The sequence below is a fragment of the Oncorhynchus masou genome, chromosome 31 (genome assembly GCF_036934945.1).
Source record: "Oncorhynchus masou masou isolate Uvic2021 chromosome 31, UVic_Omas_1.1, whole genome shotgun sequence".
Lineage (NCBI taxonomy): Eukaryota > Metazoa > Chordata > Actinopteri > Salmoniformes > Salmonidae > Oncorhynchus > Oncorhynchus masou.
This window is the reverse complement of record NC_088242.1, coordinates 63,087,180-63,104,155: the sequence shown is the minus strand read 5'-3', so window position 1 is coordinate 63,104,155 and position 16,976 is coordinate 63,087,180. Positions and strand designations below refer to the sequence as shown.

Below are 16,976 nucleotides of genomic sequence, written 5' to 3'. Positions count from 1 at the left end.
TGATTTAAATATTGACTGGCTTTCATTAAGCTGCCCACTCAAGAAAAACATTTAAACTGTAACCAGTGCCTGCAACCTGATTCAGGTTGTCAGCCAACCTACCAGAGTATTTACAAACAACACAGTCTGAATAAGTCTTAACTTATTATGGATCACCATTACACCATTACTCTTCCTGGGATCCAGCAAAATTAAGGCAGTTTATACAATTTTAGAAACATTACAATACATTTACAGATTTCAAAACACACTGTGTGCCCTCAGGCCCCTACTCCACCACAACCACATACAAAATCCATGTGTACCTGTGTATAGTGCGTATGTTATCGTGTGTATGCATGTGTCTTTGCCTATGTTTGTGTTGCTTCACAGTCCCCCGCTGTTCGATAAGGTGTATTTTATCTGTGTTTTTTTATATATTTAATTTTACTGCTTCCATCAGTTACCTGATGTGGAATGGAGTTCTCTATGGGGGCGTCTATGAGTGGTCTTTCTGGGCTCGGCGTCAGTTAAACTGCAGTACCGCCAGTGTCCTCTGTATACACGATATGGCTTGCTTCCCAACTGGAACCCTGGGGACTTAGGGGGGCCGCTGTCCTGGCTGCAAATGCAGGAATGCCCACATGCAGGATCGCCGCCAACTGCACACTATTGAAATTGTTTGTGACAATTCCAGTCTTTCGACAGACAATTCATAGGACAATTTCACAAGGAAATCAGGAACAAGTAAGTGAGTGCCATGAATTGACAAGCTCGAATTGACTAATGACATTAGCTAGATAGTATAACCAAACCCTGAACTTTAAACTTGATTTAGCTAATCTAACGTTTGCTAGCTAGCAACTTGATCAAATTTAGCCACTGGCTAACGTTTTCTAGCTACTCTTTCTTCGCAGAAGTAGTCTCAATTAACTAGCTAACGTTAGCTACCAGTGGTTAACTAGTTAACGTTAGGTTCACTAGTTATCCATTTAACTTAGGTGTTTACAGCAGCTTTGTTGTACGTGTTGATAATTTTGAATAGTCAAAAGAGCCACCAACTCGCTTGCCAATTCAGGCTAACTAATTTATCTAGCTGTTTACATTTTAGCTTAGTTGGCTAACTTTATCTAGCGGTTTTGCTAATGGTGTTAGCTAGCTAATGTTCTTGTGACTTGATAAATATAGCTAACGTGACTAGAACAGCTTCAGTAGTTAGCTGATAGTGCATGTAGCAATGTTTGATAAGAACTTTTCTCAGCTTTGCTCAAATCTCCATTTGGGCTAGCTAACCTAAATAGGCTGTTACCAATTGAAATGTCATTTGCACTTTTTTTATTATGCATTTATTTTGTATAGCTTGCTCATTTATTAGCTACGTCATTAACGTTGTTTTCGCTTCTCTGAAAATTTGTTGTGAAATAATTCTCTTAACATGGGCTTTCTCTCTGTAGTTGGGAGGTAGTTCTCTATCATTGAACACTCGGTCTTTGTCATGTCAGTCTCACTGCAGAGAAAATACACCCGCTGCAAGCTCAAAACATCTTTGCTTCTTGGCAGCAGCGTTATTTCTCAGTAAACGCATCTCATTTTGCATCCATCTGACAACGGGGGAGTGTGTGTGCGCCATCACTCACAGCGGTCCTTGTGTCTCTGCAGTCGTTGCTATGGAGGAGGTGACGCATCTGGTGTCGTCGGGTGACTGTGTTAAGATCTGGGACTCAGCCTCCATGACAGTTTTGGAACAGTTTAACCCGCACAGCGCTACACACCCTGTGGCCCAAGTGTGCTGGAGCAGCAACAGTATCCTTCTTACTAACCCTCTGGGTATGTCCATGTACCTATGTTCAAATCAAAGTTTATTTGTCACGTGCACCGAATACAACAGGTATTCAACAACAGCATTCCACCTTACAGTGGAATGCTTACTTACAAGCTCTAACCAATGGTGAAAAAAAAGTGTGTGTGTAGGTAAGTAAAGAAATAAAACAACAGTAGAAAGACATTTGAAAAAGAGTAGCAAGGCTATATACCTGTTTGTCAGCCTTATTGAGGTAGTATGGCTTGGGGGTAAAAACTGTTGAGAAGCCTTTTTGCCCTAGACTTGGCACTACAGTACCGCTGTTATAATGGATTATTTTTTGTTTCCCCTTTGCTCTTGTCACATTCTAGTTGAACCATAGTGGTGAGCAGCCCCCACACCTTCATGTAAACAATGTATTTTTTAGGTAATTTTTATCATCCACCCAGTTCTGTTCTGTGACATAAATGTCAATATGCAGTCAGTTGCCTTGACTTGACTCCTCAGATCAGTATCTTGTAAGTGCCAGCAGTATAGGAGACAAGCTGGTGGTATCCAGTCTCAAGTCCGCTCCTATCCCAGTGGTGGAGCTTGCAGAGGGGGTGAGTGTATGTGGCCTGACAGCCAGGGCCAGTAAAATACTCTTTCAGTTCCATTCTAATTCATTACCCTCCCGCATGTTGTCACATTATTATATTTTTTTGTCCTCAGAAAAAGCAGACACGTGTGAGTCTGAACTCAACGTCCCAGTACCTAGTGAGTGGGGGGCTTGATAACTCTGTTAACATCTGGGACCTGAAGGCCAAGAGGCTTCATCGCACCCTCAAGGTACCCTCAGTCTTACCTGTGACCCTACCCATGGGAACTATGTTCTAGCACTTATATTTCGAACACATCTCACCTGAACACCTGGTCCAAGCTTTTGGTGTAGATATCGAGGCATTTTAGAGTTACCTGTATTACTAGCACAGAGGCTCAAGAACTCAAGGCACAATCTACATCCTCACATGTCTCTCTCACCAGGACCACAAAGAGGAGGTGACGTGCGTGTCCTTCAACGGCAGTGACAGCTACATTGCCTCGGGCTCCACCAGTGGTGACATCATCCTGCACAGCATCACCACCAACCTGTCCAGTAATGCATTTGGACACGGCATCAACCAAGTGAGTGTTCTGTTGGACCTGACACACTTAACACTGTAACCATGACCCTTTGCTTATACTTAGCCAATTCTATCCCAGTGCCTGAGTGGTAGGGGCGAGGGGTTGTTACTGGTCATCGGATCAATATGAGGCTGAAGGATAAAAGACAATGACAAAATTGGGGACAATTAAAATGCCTCAGGTCTAAAATTATGTTCCTCCCACCTTAGCCCATCCACGACCTGAAGTACTCTGTGGTTAAGCGCTCCCTGCTGGGCAGTGTGTCAGATAGCGGCTCGGTGGTCCTGTGGGACGCCAACACTCAGAAGGAGCTGCACGTGTTCGATGGAGCCCACAAGGCCCCCGCCTCAGGCCTGGCCTTTTCTCCTGCCAACGACCTGCTCTTTGTCACCGTTGGCCTGGACAAGAAGATCATCTGCTATGACACCTCCAGCAAGATGTAAGAGCATGGGGTTTAGTATTGACCAAACAAGTTTAGAGATATACTGTTTAACTGAGAGAGAGCCTGTTACTTTGGTATTATTTTACAAGCTTTTTTGCAATTTTTGGGGGTCAAAACACATTCACATTATTTTGTACTTTGTCAATGATGCTGTTCTTTACTAGTGATTAGTTCTTCAACAGCGCGAAGGGGACTTTAGAACTGGCTCTTGTGCTTTCAAGTACAGTGTTGATGTTTGTTTGTTTCCGCTGCCTCTCTCGCAGTGTTCTCCGCAACATGTGTGTGGAGTCCCCGTTGACGGCCATTGACTTCACTCCAGATGGGGCAGGGCTGGTAGTGGGCTCCACTCAGGGCAGACTGTACCTGTACGACCTGCGCAACCTCAGCTCCCCTACTAAGACTGCCGCGGCACACAAGACCTCCATCACCAGCTTGCGCTTCCAGAGTTCCCAGAGCAGACACCTCAAGGTAGGCTACACACCACAGCCCACTTTTAAATTATTTCCAGTCACAAGATTTGAAAAGTTTAAAATAAACAGCACTCTTTAAAATCCCTGAATTGGAGTTTCCTAAACTGGGATCAAATTTTATTTTTGTTAGGGACTGCAGCTGTACTGTGACTGAGACACTGGTTTTGAGATTTTGGGATGACATTTGTTTGCGCAAGGGGGCACGCCAAGACCATGTGGGTTTTCTTTGGTCTGTTGTGCATGTTGTACGGAACCAACTCTTCCAAAAAAAAATATATTCCTTAATTTATGTAAATAGTTTGACACTTATTGTGACATAAATGCTTATGTATTGAGTGTTCTATTTCACTTGATGGGAAATGCTGTGCCCTTTTGTTTTTACAGTAAGCATTTGCCCAGAGTAATGCACTTTGTCAGTTCAGCGTGTTTCTCTTGACAGCATGCACTGTAAGCCTGCATTGTATGGCTATGGGCTCCTGACTAATAAAGGACCCAAATGCTTCTAAAACCTTAAATACAGATCTCAATAGAGACAGTATTGTAACTTGTATGTATTTAACTGGCATGTGTTACCTGAGATCAATTAAACTTGACCTTTGCAAGCTAACCATGTCCCTTGGTTTTTCCCTTGTTAGTCCAGTAAAATAGCTTCCAGCAAGTCTTCTAGGGCCCAGACAAGCAAGAGGATCTCAGCCAGGCTGGGTAGTACCTACCTACCAGTTACTACCCACAGCTCCACCTCCAATCCCCCCTCTAGCCTGCCTGCACACCATGCAGTAGAAAGAGGGGATGGACAAGCCCAGGGCACAGGTCAGACTTGCTCTAGTATCTCAAATATACTCTGGCCAACATCCTGACCTGAAACACCAGCCGATTTCCAATTCATGGTCTAGACCAGTGCTAGTCAAACCTTAGCTTAGAGGTCCAGAGAGCAGATTGTGTGTGTGTGTGTGTGTGTGTGTGTGTGTGTGTAGGCACACACAGAGAGGCAGAGGGCCAGCTGGGTGTTGACTGTCTGGACAAGTTCAGCAGCGTGGGTAGAAACAGCCTGGACATCTTCTCCCCCGTAAAAGACGGTGAGCTCCACACTTGTCTTTGACTCTTCAATTTAGTTTCAACTTACTCTCTGATATATCAAGTTTAGATTTGGTTGTCAGTCTCTCTCTCCTCTCTGTTTTCTTTTCAAACTGACAGATTGTTTTCTTTGTCTTTAGATTACAAAGCCCACGGGATGAGTGGTGATGCTTCTGGTGGAATCAAAGGGAAAGGTAGGTGTATTTGCCATGTCCTCTTTTACAGTTCAAGTAGTTCTCTCGTTGAATGAATGGTCATGAGGACCCTGCACCGCTAACCATGAGTTGAAGACGTGTGTCTTTTTCAATTATCCCTCCGTAATAAACCTGATGCAACTAATCAAGGGCTTGGCTAGTAGTTGAATTGGGTGTGTTAGTGCTGGGCTAGAACAACAATGTGCACCATGTGGGGTTCATCCAGGAATTGATTTGAGAAACACTGCTAGAAACATTCAATAAAGTTCACTGTCCACTGTACATCGCATATATACTGGTGTACATGATTGAGACCACATTTGTGACTGTTGTTTGTATGTACCATAGCGATCAGTTTGGATATGTTCTCCAGAGAAGGGCAGCAAAGCATGGAGAAGTTCAGCAAAGTGGGACGCAACAGTCTGGACATTTTCTCTCCTGTTAGAGAGGGTGAGATTCTATTTGTGTGTCTCTTAACATTCAAAGTTCACATTGTTCTGCACAGCTTCACAAACCTGCAAACTTTTCCAAACCCTTTCCACTTTAATAGAGGGATACCGAGAGATTCTTGCATTTACCCTGTTCTACTTACCCAGAGTCAGATGAACTTGAGGATACCATTTTTATGCCTCTGCCTGCAGTATGGAGGAAGTTATCGGTAGTTTCGTGAGCAGACACTTAACTAGCATTAGGGTAATGACTGGAAGTCTATAGGTACGGTAACGCCATTGATTTTCTTGATCTTTGCAGATTACAAAACCCATGGAATGACTGCAGATGAATCAAATGGGAAGAAAGGAAACAATCTGGACTTCCTCCCAACCTACTCTGGTGGTCCCCCACACCACAAGACTCCCCTGGGCACCCTTGGAGGAGGGTGCTGTTACAGCCCCCTGCCTGTCTTCCAGACCCCTTCACCAATCACAGAGGAGCTAGCCATGCCTCCTGCACCAGCGCAGACAGACACACAGGACTCAAAAAGGGTCAGTCTACCTTATTCAATCAGCTGTTGTACCATGACCAACTTGGAATGCTGACACAGACCATTTGAACCAGGAGTATTCAATTATTGTCCTGGGGTCTTCCCAGCCCAACACTATCAGACCTGATACAAATACTTAAGGACGTTCATTACTTGAATCAAATGTGATAGTGTTGGGCTGGAACAAAAAGGTGCCGATCAGGGAAGCCCCAGAACCAGAAATGAAACTCCTGATTTAGTCTCTGTTTTTCCTTTCAAAATGTGCAGTGCCTTCAGAAAGTATTCATACCCCTTGACTTATTCCACATGTTGGTGTTAGAGCCTGAATTCAAAATGGATTAAAGATATATTTTTTTACACACAATACTCAATGACAGTGAAACAACATGTTTGTTGAAATGTTTGTACATTTATTGGAAATTAAATACAGAAATATCTAATTTACCTAAGTATTCACATCCGAGTCAATACATTGTAGAAACAGCTGTAATCAATGCCAAACGTCTCTAAGAGCTTTCCACACCTGGATTGTGCAACATTTGCCCATTTTGTTATTTTGAGATGTCTTCAAGCTCTGTCATTTGTTGTTGATCATTGCTAGACAACCATTTTCAGGTCTTGGTGTAGATTTAAGTCAACTGTAACTCGGCCACTCAGGAACATTCTCTGTCTTGGTAAGCAACTCCAGTGTAGATTTGGCCTTGTGTTTTAGGTTATTGTCCTGCTGAAAAGTGAATTAATCTCCCTGTGTCTGGTGGAAAGCTGACTGAACCAGGTTTTCCTCTACAATTTTACCTGTGCTTAGCTCCATTCTGTATCTTTTTTTATCCTGGAAAAACTCCCCAGTCCTTAATGATTACAAGCTAATCCATAACATGATGCAGCCACCACTATGCTTGAAAATACGGAGAGTGGTACTGAGTAATGTATTGGATTTGCCCCAACCATAACCCTTTGTTTTCAGAACAAAAAGTTAATTGCTGTATAATTGCTTTATTTTTTTATTTTTTGCAGTGTTAGACGGCACCGGCAGACATTTTACATGCCCCCAACAGATTGTGTTTATTTGCATTGTTTGTTACTTATTTTGTACATAATGTTGCTGCTACCGTCTCTTTTGACCGAAAATAACTTCTAGACATCAGGACTGCTATTACTCACCACGGACTGGCAGAATCCTTTTTTTTCCTTTCACGACTCTGACAAGCCCAACGCGAAGGTTATACCGCTTCCTCGGGAACAGGACCCGGTCCCAGTGATCTGTATGAAGAGGAGGCGGCGAAAGAGGGGCCGAAGGGCGGCTGCCATCTGAGAATTCATAGGTGATCGAATAAACCCCCACTTCCCTCCATTCTGCTAGCAAACGTACAATCCTTGGAGAATAAAATCTATGAGTTATGCGGAAGATTAAACTACCAGCGGGACATTAAAAACTGTAACATCTTATGCTTCACGTGGCTGAATGACGACAATATCAACATACAGCTGTCTGGTTATACGATGTACCGGCAGGAAAGAACAGCGGCGTCTGGTAAGACAAGGGGCGGCGCACTATGTATTTTTGTAAATAACAGCTGGTGCACGATACCTAAGGAAGTCTCAAGCTATTGCTCGCTTGAGGTAGAGTATCTCATGATAAGCTGTTGACCACACTACCTACCGAAAGAGTTTTCATCTGTATTTTTCGTAGCTGTTTACATACCACCACAGTCAGAGGCTGGCACTAAGATAGCATTGAATGAGCTGTATTCCGCCATAAGCTAACAAGAAAACGTTCACCCAGAGGCAACGCTCCTAGTGGCCGGGGACTTTAATGCAGGGAAACTTAAATCCGTTTGACCTAATTTCTACCAGCATGTCACATGTGCGACCAGAGGGAAAAGAACTCTGGACCACCTTTACACACACCGAGACGCATACAAAGCTCGCCCTCCATTTGGCAAATCTGACCATAATTCTATCCTCCTGATTCCTGCGTACAAGCAAAAGTTAAAGTAGGAATCAACAGTGACTAGATCGATTAAAAAAGTGGTCAGATGAAGCAGATGCTAAGCTACAGGACTGTTTTGTTAGCACAGACAAATATGTTCCAGGATTCCTCCGATGGCTTTGGGGAGTACACCACATCAGTCATTGGCTTCATCAATAAGTGCATTGATGACGTTGTCCCCACAGTGACCCCAACTAGAAGCCACGGATTACAGTCCAGAGCTGCTGCGGCGAACCATCAAACAGGCAAAGCGTTAATATAGGACTAAGATCGAATCGTACTACACCGGCTCCGATGCTCGTCTTATGTGGCAGGGCTTGCAAACCATTACAGACTACAAAGGGAAGCACAGCCGAGAGCTGCCCAGTGACATGAGTCTACCAGGCGAGCTAAACTACTTCTATGCTCGCTTCGAGGCAAATAACACTGAAACATGCATGACAGCACCAGCTGTTCGGGGAAGACTGCGTGATCACACTCTCCACAGCCGATGTGAGTAAGACCTTTAAACAAGTCAACATTCACAAGGCCACAGGACCAGACAGATTACCAGGTAGTGTACTGCGAGCATGCGCTGACCTATTGTCAAGTGTCTTCACTGACATTTTCAACCACTCCCTGTCCGAGTCCGTAATGCCAACATGTTTTAAGCAGACCACCATAGTGCCTGTGCCCAAGAACCCTAAAGTAACCTGCCTAAATGACCACTGACCTGTAGCACTCACATCTGTAGCCATGAAGTGCTTTGAAAGGCTAGTCATGGCTCACATCAACACCATCATCCCAGAAACCCTAGACCCACTCCAATTTGCATACCGCCCCAACAGATCTACAGATGTTGCGATCTCTGTTGCACTCCACACTGCCCTTTCCCACCTGGACAAAAGGAACACCTATGTGAGAATACTTTTCATTGACTACAACTCAGCGTTCAACACCATAGTGCCCTCAAAGCTCATCAATAAGCTAAGGACCCTGGGACTAAACACCTCCCTCTGCAACTGGATCCTGGACTTCCTGACGGGCCGCCAACCCAGGTGATTAGGATAGGTAACAACACATCCGCAACGCTGATCCTCAACACAGGGGCCCCTCAGGGGTGTGTGCTCAGTCACCCCCTGTACTCCCTGTTCACTCATGACTGCACAGCCAGGCACGACTCCAACATCATCATTACATTTTCCGATGACACGACAGTGGTAGGCCTGATCACCGACAACAACAAGATAGCTTATAAGGAGGAGGTCAGAGACCTGGCCGTGTGGTGCCAGGACAACAACCTCTCCCTCAACATGATCAAGACTAAGGAGAGTATTTTGGACTACAGGAAAAGGAGGACCGAGCACGCCCCCATTCTTATTGATGGGGCTGTAGTTGAGCAGGTTGAGAGCTTCAAGTTTCTTGATGTCCACATCACCAACAAACTAGAATGGTCCAAGCACACCAAGACAGTCGTAAAGAGGGCACAACAAAGCCTATTCCCCTCAGGAGACTGAAAAGATTTGGCATGGGTCCTCAGATCCTCAACAGGTTCTACAGCTGCACCATCGAGAGCATGACTGGTAGCATCACTGCCTGGTATGGCAACTGCTCGGCCTTCGACCGCAAGGCACCACAGAGGGTAGTGCGAACAGCCCAGTACGTCACTGGGGCCAAGCTTCCTGCCATCCAGGACTTCTATACCAGTCGGTGTCAGAGGAAGGCCCTAACAATTGTCAATGACTCCAGCCACCCAAGTCATAGACTATTCTCTCTGCTACCGCACAGCAAGCGGTACCGGAGGGCCAAGTCTAGGTCCAAGAGGCTTCTAAACCACTTTTACTCCCAAGCCATATGACTCCTGAACATCTAGTCAAATGGCTACCCAGACTATTTTCAATGCCTCTGCTACTCTGTTGTCATCTATGCATAGTCACTTTAATAACTTTGCCTACATGTACGTACTACCTCAACTGTGCCCCCACACCTTGACACAGTATCGGTACCCCCCTGTATATAGTCTCGCTATTGTTATTTTACTGCTGCTCTTTAATTACTTGTTACTTTTATCTCTTCTTATCCATATTTTTTTTAAACTGCGTTGTCGGTTAGGGGCTTGTAAGCAAGCATTTCACTGTAAGGTCTAAACCTGTTTTATTCGGCGCATGTGACTAATACAATTTGATTTGATTTAGTGCCTTGTTGCAAACATGATGCATATTTTGGAATCTTTTTTATTCTGTACAGGCTTCATTTTCACTCTGTTAATTAGATTAGTATTGTGGAGTAATTACAATGTTGATCCATCCACAGTTTTCTCCTATCACAGGCTTTAAACTCTGTAACCGGTTTAAAATCACTGTTGGCCTCATGGTGAAATCCCTGAGAGGTTTCCCTCCTCTCTGGCAACTGAGTTAGGAAGAGCACCTGTATCTTTGTATTGACTGGATGTATCCAAAGTGTAATTAATAACTTCACTATGCTCAAAGGGATATTCAATGTCTGCAAATGTTTACTCCTGAAATGATTGTCTCGCCATAACAAAGGGGGTGAATTCTTATTGACTGAAGACATTTCAGCTTTTCATTTTGAATTAATTTGTTTAAAATAATCTAAAAACACAATTCCACTTTGCCATTATAGGGTATTGTGTGTAGGCCAGTGTCACAAAATCAAATTTTAAATTCAGGCTGTAGCACAACAAAACGTGGGAAAAGTCAAGGGGTGTGAATGCTTTATGAAGGCATTGTACACAATAGTCAACCTCTCATACAGATGAAAGTTGTCTCCCACCCATAAGCAAGCCCCCTCTAAAATAGGCATTATTTTATGCCTGGCTTCTACTGTAAAGGCTTCTCAAAATAGGACTATGGATGCAGGATTTAATGGCTTCTAAGCAAGTTGTGGTCCAGGCAGTACTGAAACTGGAGACAATGTTCAAGCTGCTCTTCACCTGTTGTCTGTTTGACTGACAGTATGAGAAGGGCAGTGGTTCCGGTCTGGAGGGTGAAGGCCCAACCACGCTCACGTCATCAGCCCAGACCTCACACAGCCAACCAGCACCGCTGTTCTTCACCACTGAACCCGGCCTGAGGACCAATGAATTGCAGGCCCAGCTGAGCCACAACACTCCCCTAAATGGTGTGCTGCCCATTATTGTACCAGGTGAGTTAGTGTTGTTATTTGTCTGTTTGGGTGAGAGTTGTAGATAATATGCTATATCAATGAATTTAGCATAACATGTATTATATCATAACTATACAGAACAAAAATATAAACATAACATGTAAAGTGTTGGTCCCATGTTTCATGAGATGAAATAAAAGACCCCAGTATTTTTCCATATGCACAAAAATGTTTTTATATCCCTGTTAGTGAGCATTTCTACTTTGCCAAGGTATGCCACACCTGTCAGGTTGATGGATTATCAAGAAGCTGATTAAACAGCATGATCATTACACAGGTGTATCTTGTGCTGAGGAAAGTAAAAGACCACTCTAAAAAGTGCAGTTTTGTCACACAACACTATGCCACCGATGTCTCCTTTTTGAGGGAGCGTGCAATTGGCATGCTGACTGCAGGAATGTCCACCAGGCCTCCCGAGTGGCGCAGTGGTCTACGGCACTGCATCGCAGTGCTAGCTGTGCCACTAGAGGTCCTGGTTTGAGTCCAAGCTCTGTCGCAGCCCCATGGGGCGGCGCACAATTGGCCCAGCGTCGTCCGGGTTAGGGGAGGGTTTGGCCGGCAGGGATGTCCTTGTCCCATCGCGCTCTAGAGACTCCTGTGGTGGGCCTGGGTGCATGCACGCTGACACTGTCGCCTGGTGTACGGTGTTTCCTCTGACACATTGGTGTGGCTGGCTTCCGGGTTAAGCTGGCATTGTGTGAAGAAGCAGTGCGGCTTGGTTGGGTCGTGTTTTGGCGGACGCATGGCTCTCGACCTTTGCCTCTCCCGAGTCCGTACAGGAGTTGCAGCGATGAGACAAGACTGTAACTACCAAATTTGGATACCACGAAGAGAAAAAAAGAGCAATTAAGGAATATCCACCAGAGCTGATTCCAGATAATTGAATGTTAATTTCCCTACCATAAGCTGCCTCTATCATTTTTCAGAATTTGGCAGTATGTCCAACTGCAGACCACGTATATAGTGGTGTGTGGGCAAGCGGTTTGCTGATGTCACCGTTGTGAACCATTGTGCCCCATGGTGACGGTGGGGTTATATGATATGGGCAGGCATAGACTACGGATAACAAACACAATTGCATTTAATCGATGGCAATTGTAATGCACAGAGATACCGTGACGAGGTCCTGAGGTTCATTGTCGTGCCATTCAATTCATCTTCCGCCATCACCATGTTTCAGCATGATAATGCACGGCCCTATGTCGCAAGGATCTATACACAATTCCTGGAAGCTGAAAATGTTCCTGCATACTCACCAGACATGTTACTAATTGAGCATGTTTGGGATGCTCTGTATTTACGTGTACTGCAGTCTGTTCCAGTTCTTACCAATTTTAGCAACTTCGCACAGCCATTGAAGCGGAGTGGGACATCAAATCAAAGTTTATTTGTCACATGCACTGAATACAACCGTGAAATGCTTACTTACAGGCCTTAACTAACAGTGCAGTTTTTAACTAAAAAATAGGTATTAGGGGAACAATGGATAAGTAAAGAAATAAAAAAACAACAGTAAAATAACAGTAGTGAGGCTATATACAGTATTCCACAGACCACAATCAACAGCCTGATCAACTCTATGCGAAGCAAATGGTAGTCACACCAGATACTGCCTCGTTTTCTGATCCACACCTCTACCTTAAAAAAAAAAGTTTTCTGTGACCAACAGATGCATATCTGTATTCCCAGTCATGTGAAATCCATAGATTAAGGCTTTATTTATTTATTTCAATTGAATGATTTACTTATGAACTATAAATATTTGAAATTGGTGTTTGTTGTGTTCCTATTTTTGTTCAGTATTGTAAAATATGAAATTATGTATGCACAGCATTACATGTACAGTGTGTGGTAGTGAGTTGTCGAAACTAATGAAAAATACCCTGTCAGTGTCTTTGGCAGTGGCATCCTCGCTATCCGAGAGAATAGTGGAGGCTGTTGGAACAGAGGGTGGAGGGGCTCCCCTCACATCTCTGCAGATACAGTTCATCCGCAACATGATCCATGAGACCCTGGAAGACTTCCGGTGGGTGCACCTTCTCACAGCATATCACTTACAGTTGCCGAACAATCTTGTGTACCGTTTCTCTGTTCAATAGTGTCATTGGAATTTCAATTTCAATTCCTATAATTAAATTCACTCGGTCTATTTCATAAGAATTTGTAAGATTCCTATTTGCATAAAATAGACAGAGACCAGTTTTATCAAAATTAGATAATAGTATTTATTCTCAGAGCTCGCTGCCATGTAACCATGAACAACAGTTTATATACAAAATATGACGTCATAGGTTATAAACTGTCCTTCCTGCTATCGACCAGGACAAAGCAGGTTCAGAAGTTTATTCCAAACCCCTAGCTCGCTCACTCCAGACACACACTTATCAAGATTAACTTCTGGAATCTTCACCTTCATCCATCACTATTTAGACAGTTCCAGATAATGGAAAACCCAGGAAAACACTCGCTGCCTTATCTAAACATCCCAGAGCTAAGTTGAGTTGGTTCAACCATAGGTTAATAACCCTTTTTGCTTACTTAAAAACCCACAATCCATTCCTCCCCAACCTAGCTGAAATTGTATTTATTATGTTTAATTACCCCCTGTTTCATGCTACATAATCCCTTCCTTATGAATTAACATTATTAATCAGATATAATAAAACAGAGAAGAGTTTAATTAGTTATAGTTCTATTTAAAATGTAGATATTGTTTAGTCATTACTCATAAAATTCCTAACACATAGTTTTGTAGATTTTTGGCTAACCCCGTTTCCTCCACAGGGACGCCTGTCACCGAGACATAGTGAACCTCCAGGTGGAGATGGTCAAACAGTTCTACATTCAGCTGGTATGTGACATGTCCCTCTGGTCTAACTCCACATGGGTCCACTGTGACACATAGGCCACTACACACCACACTTGAGTCCCCGATAAAAGCACACGCTAAACCAGTCTGCATTGTGGTTCCATTTCCCAAACCGACCTCTTGCAGGGTTCGTACTGTCATGAAAATCCTGGAAAAGTCATTGCATTTTAAAATGGGGTTTTTCAGGCCTGGAAACGTCATAGAAAATGATTGTATCATTTCTGTTAATGTAATTTTTAAGGTTATCAATCAAATAAAAATCAACATATCAACCAGGATCCGAATGACACTTTAGGGCATCTGTGTTTGCGTGAATCACCTGCATATGTGCGAGGCAGCAATTTCAAAACATACAGTTGAAGTCGGAAGTTTGCATACACTTGAATGGCGCTCACCCACTCTGTAAATGTTAATATTATCAATAAAAGTATCCCTTACAATTATACACATCAGTTATGTAAGCTAACAACCAGCATACAGTTTAAGTTGTAAGTTTACATACACTTAGGTTGGAGTCATTAAAACTCGTTTTTCAACCACTCCACAAATTTCTTGTTAACAAACTATAGTTTTGGCAAGTCTTTTAGGACATTTACTTTGTGCATGACACAAGCAATTTTTCATACAATTGTTTAGACAGATTATTTCACTTATTCACTGTATCACAATTCCAGTGGGTCAGAAGTTTACATACACTAAGTTGACTGCCTTTAAACAGCTTTAAAAATTCCATAAAATGATGTCATGGCATTAGAAGCTTCCAAATGGACAATGACCTCAAGCATTCTTCCACAGTTGTGGCAAAATGTCAACAAAGTCACGGTATTGGAGTGGCCATCACAAAGCCCTGACCTCAATCCTATAGAAAATGTGTGGGCAGAACTGAAAAACTGTGTGTGAGCAAGGAGGCCTACAAACCTGACTAAGTTGCACCTGCTCTGTCAGGAGGAATGGGCCAAAATTCATCCAACTTATTGTGGGAAGCTTGTGGAAGGCTACCCAAAACGTTTGACCCAAGTTAAACAATTTTAAAGGCAATGCTACCAAATACTAATTGAGTGTATGTAAGCTTCTGACCCACTGGGAATATGATGAGAGATAAGAGCTGAAATATATGATTCTCTCTACTATTATTCTGACATTTCACATTCTTAAAATAGTGCTGATCTTAACTGACCTAAGACAGGGAGTTTTTACTCTGATTAAATGTCAGGAATAGTGAAACTGAGTTTAAATGTATTTGGCTAAGGTGTATGTAAACTTCTGACTTCAACTGTATATTGTACCCTATAGTTATCTGTTTAGCCATTATTAGCATGTATTAATGTTTTCGTCAAGTCACACACAAATCATCACAACACTGGCGAATAAGGCCATAAAGTTAATTAAATTTTAAACAATATTTCGTTTTATTCCTTCTGTCAAAATGTGTATAAACCCTGCTCTTGGTTCCTTGCTGCCTTTCAGAACGAGATCCATGGTCTGATCGAGAAGTACTCTGTCAATGACTCGCTGGTGGAGGAGATCGAGAAGCTGAGGGAGGAGAACAAGCGACTCCGAGACAGTTACTGAGAGGTTGACTTGATGGAGTTAATCACCCCTGGATACAGTTGTTGTCCCTTCTCAACTCGGACAAAAGTCTTCCGCAGAGCTCAAGGTCTATGTGGAATAATCGTGCCAGGGACAGAACTCTGAAGGCCAAATGTGCCTTTTTTTTGTATCCTGGTTTAATTCCCTCCGTCTCTTTACATGGCATGCAGGGACCCTTTTTGTATTCTCACGAGTTTATTTTGTACATGTCAAACTTGCCAAGGGCCTTGGAATGGATTAATTAAGAAGTGCCTTACTAGTTGTAACCCAAGGGCTGGACCAGTATGTTATCAGTCACAAGGTATGCTGGACTGGCCCGTGATGGCATGGCACTATTTTATCCCAATTCAAAACCGGTCTCTCCTTTTGCAGGTCCTTGTTGACTCCACCAGTGGATCTAATATAATGGACAAGTGTAAGTAATCATGCAAACTCTGTTACAATATTGCTGATACCTTTTAGATCTGTAAAGGAGAGATCAGCAAGGACCAAGGGATTGGAAGATGCATTAGCTTGGGATTGCCCTTAAATACTTCAGTATGGTTGAAGTTGATAGTATCTTTTGGCTTTTACTGGAATACTGAAGATAAATTTGGGCATGCCTTTGTTGGAAGACATAATCATGATAGTGTTTAGTTGTGGACTAAGTAAGAAAAGGCCATATCGGTCATCGATTTCTCTTATTGTAAGCAAAGTGGTGCCAAGCTCCCCTCTATGAAGGGTGCTTGCATCGCCAAGTTTCTGTTCCTCATAGTTGAGTTTCTCTTGTTATAGATTTTTTTTAGAAGAGGAAAATAAATACTCTATGCATACAATCTCTTAATGTAATTCATTCTGATTTCAGAGTGACGCAGGAGACCGTTGAACGTTTTCAGTTACAATGCACCATGAATGGTTCCATAAAGAGACAGCATGTTAATTATTTAATTTAACAATGAAATACAGGTGCAACAACACTTACAAAATAATACTTAAACATATGTAATAGTATTGATTAAAACAAATCTGATGCTTAGAGCCCAAATACTTCCTAATGGAGGAATTGAAAAACTAGATCAGACTGCATGGCCACATCATCAAAATGGAATAAAAGCAATCTTAGGATCAGTGCTATCTGGAATCCTTGGGACGTCCTTAACCATTACCCATTTAAAATGTCAACTTCCATAGGGTAGGGACGTCCCAAAGATCTAGCACGGACCATAGGACGAAAACTGATAGAGGAGCTCTATGCCAGCAGCTCGGAGGATGGAACA

The 16,976-nt window shown here is 43.0% G+C and overlaps 1 protein-coding gene across 3 annotated transcripts; it reads left to right on the top strand.

The window, feature by feature from the left end:
- The first annotated feature begins 548 nt into the window (after window positions 1–548).
- LOC135524259 (protein NEDD1-like) lies at window positions 549–16,537 on the top strand. Of its 3 annotated transcripts, none has more exons than XM_064951641.1 (16): window positions 549–726; window positions 1,639–1,782; window positions 2,288–2,382; window positions 2,492–2,608; window positions 2,804–2,944; window positions 3,154–3,383; window positions 3,650–3,854; window positions 4,492–4,666; window positions 4,831–4,932; window positions 5,071–5,124; window positions 5,473–5,574; window positions 5,875–6,107; window positions 11,051–11,240; window positions 13,152–13,287; window positions 14,046–14,112; window positions 15,598–16,537. In XM_064951641.1, exons 2-16 carry the CDS (start codon window positions 1,647–1,649, stop codon window positions 15,700–15,702), a joined length of 2,088 nt encoding a protein of 695 aa, XP_064807713.1. In that variant the 5' UTR covers window positions 549–726; window positions 1,639–1,646; the 3' UTR covers window positions 15,703–16,537. The 3 variants fall into 3 exon arrangements, with proteins under 3 accessions (XP_064807713.1, XP_064807712.1, XP_064807714.1); XM_064951640.1 differs by having other exon boundaries at window positions 549–730; XM_064951642.1 differs by lacking the exon at window positions 14,046–14,112 and having other exon boundaries at window positions 549–730.
- Window positions 16,538–16,976: the final 439 nt, after the last annotated feature.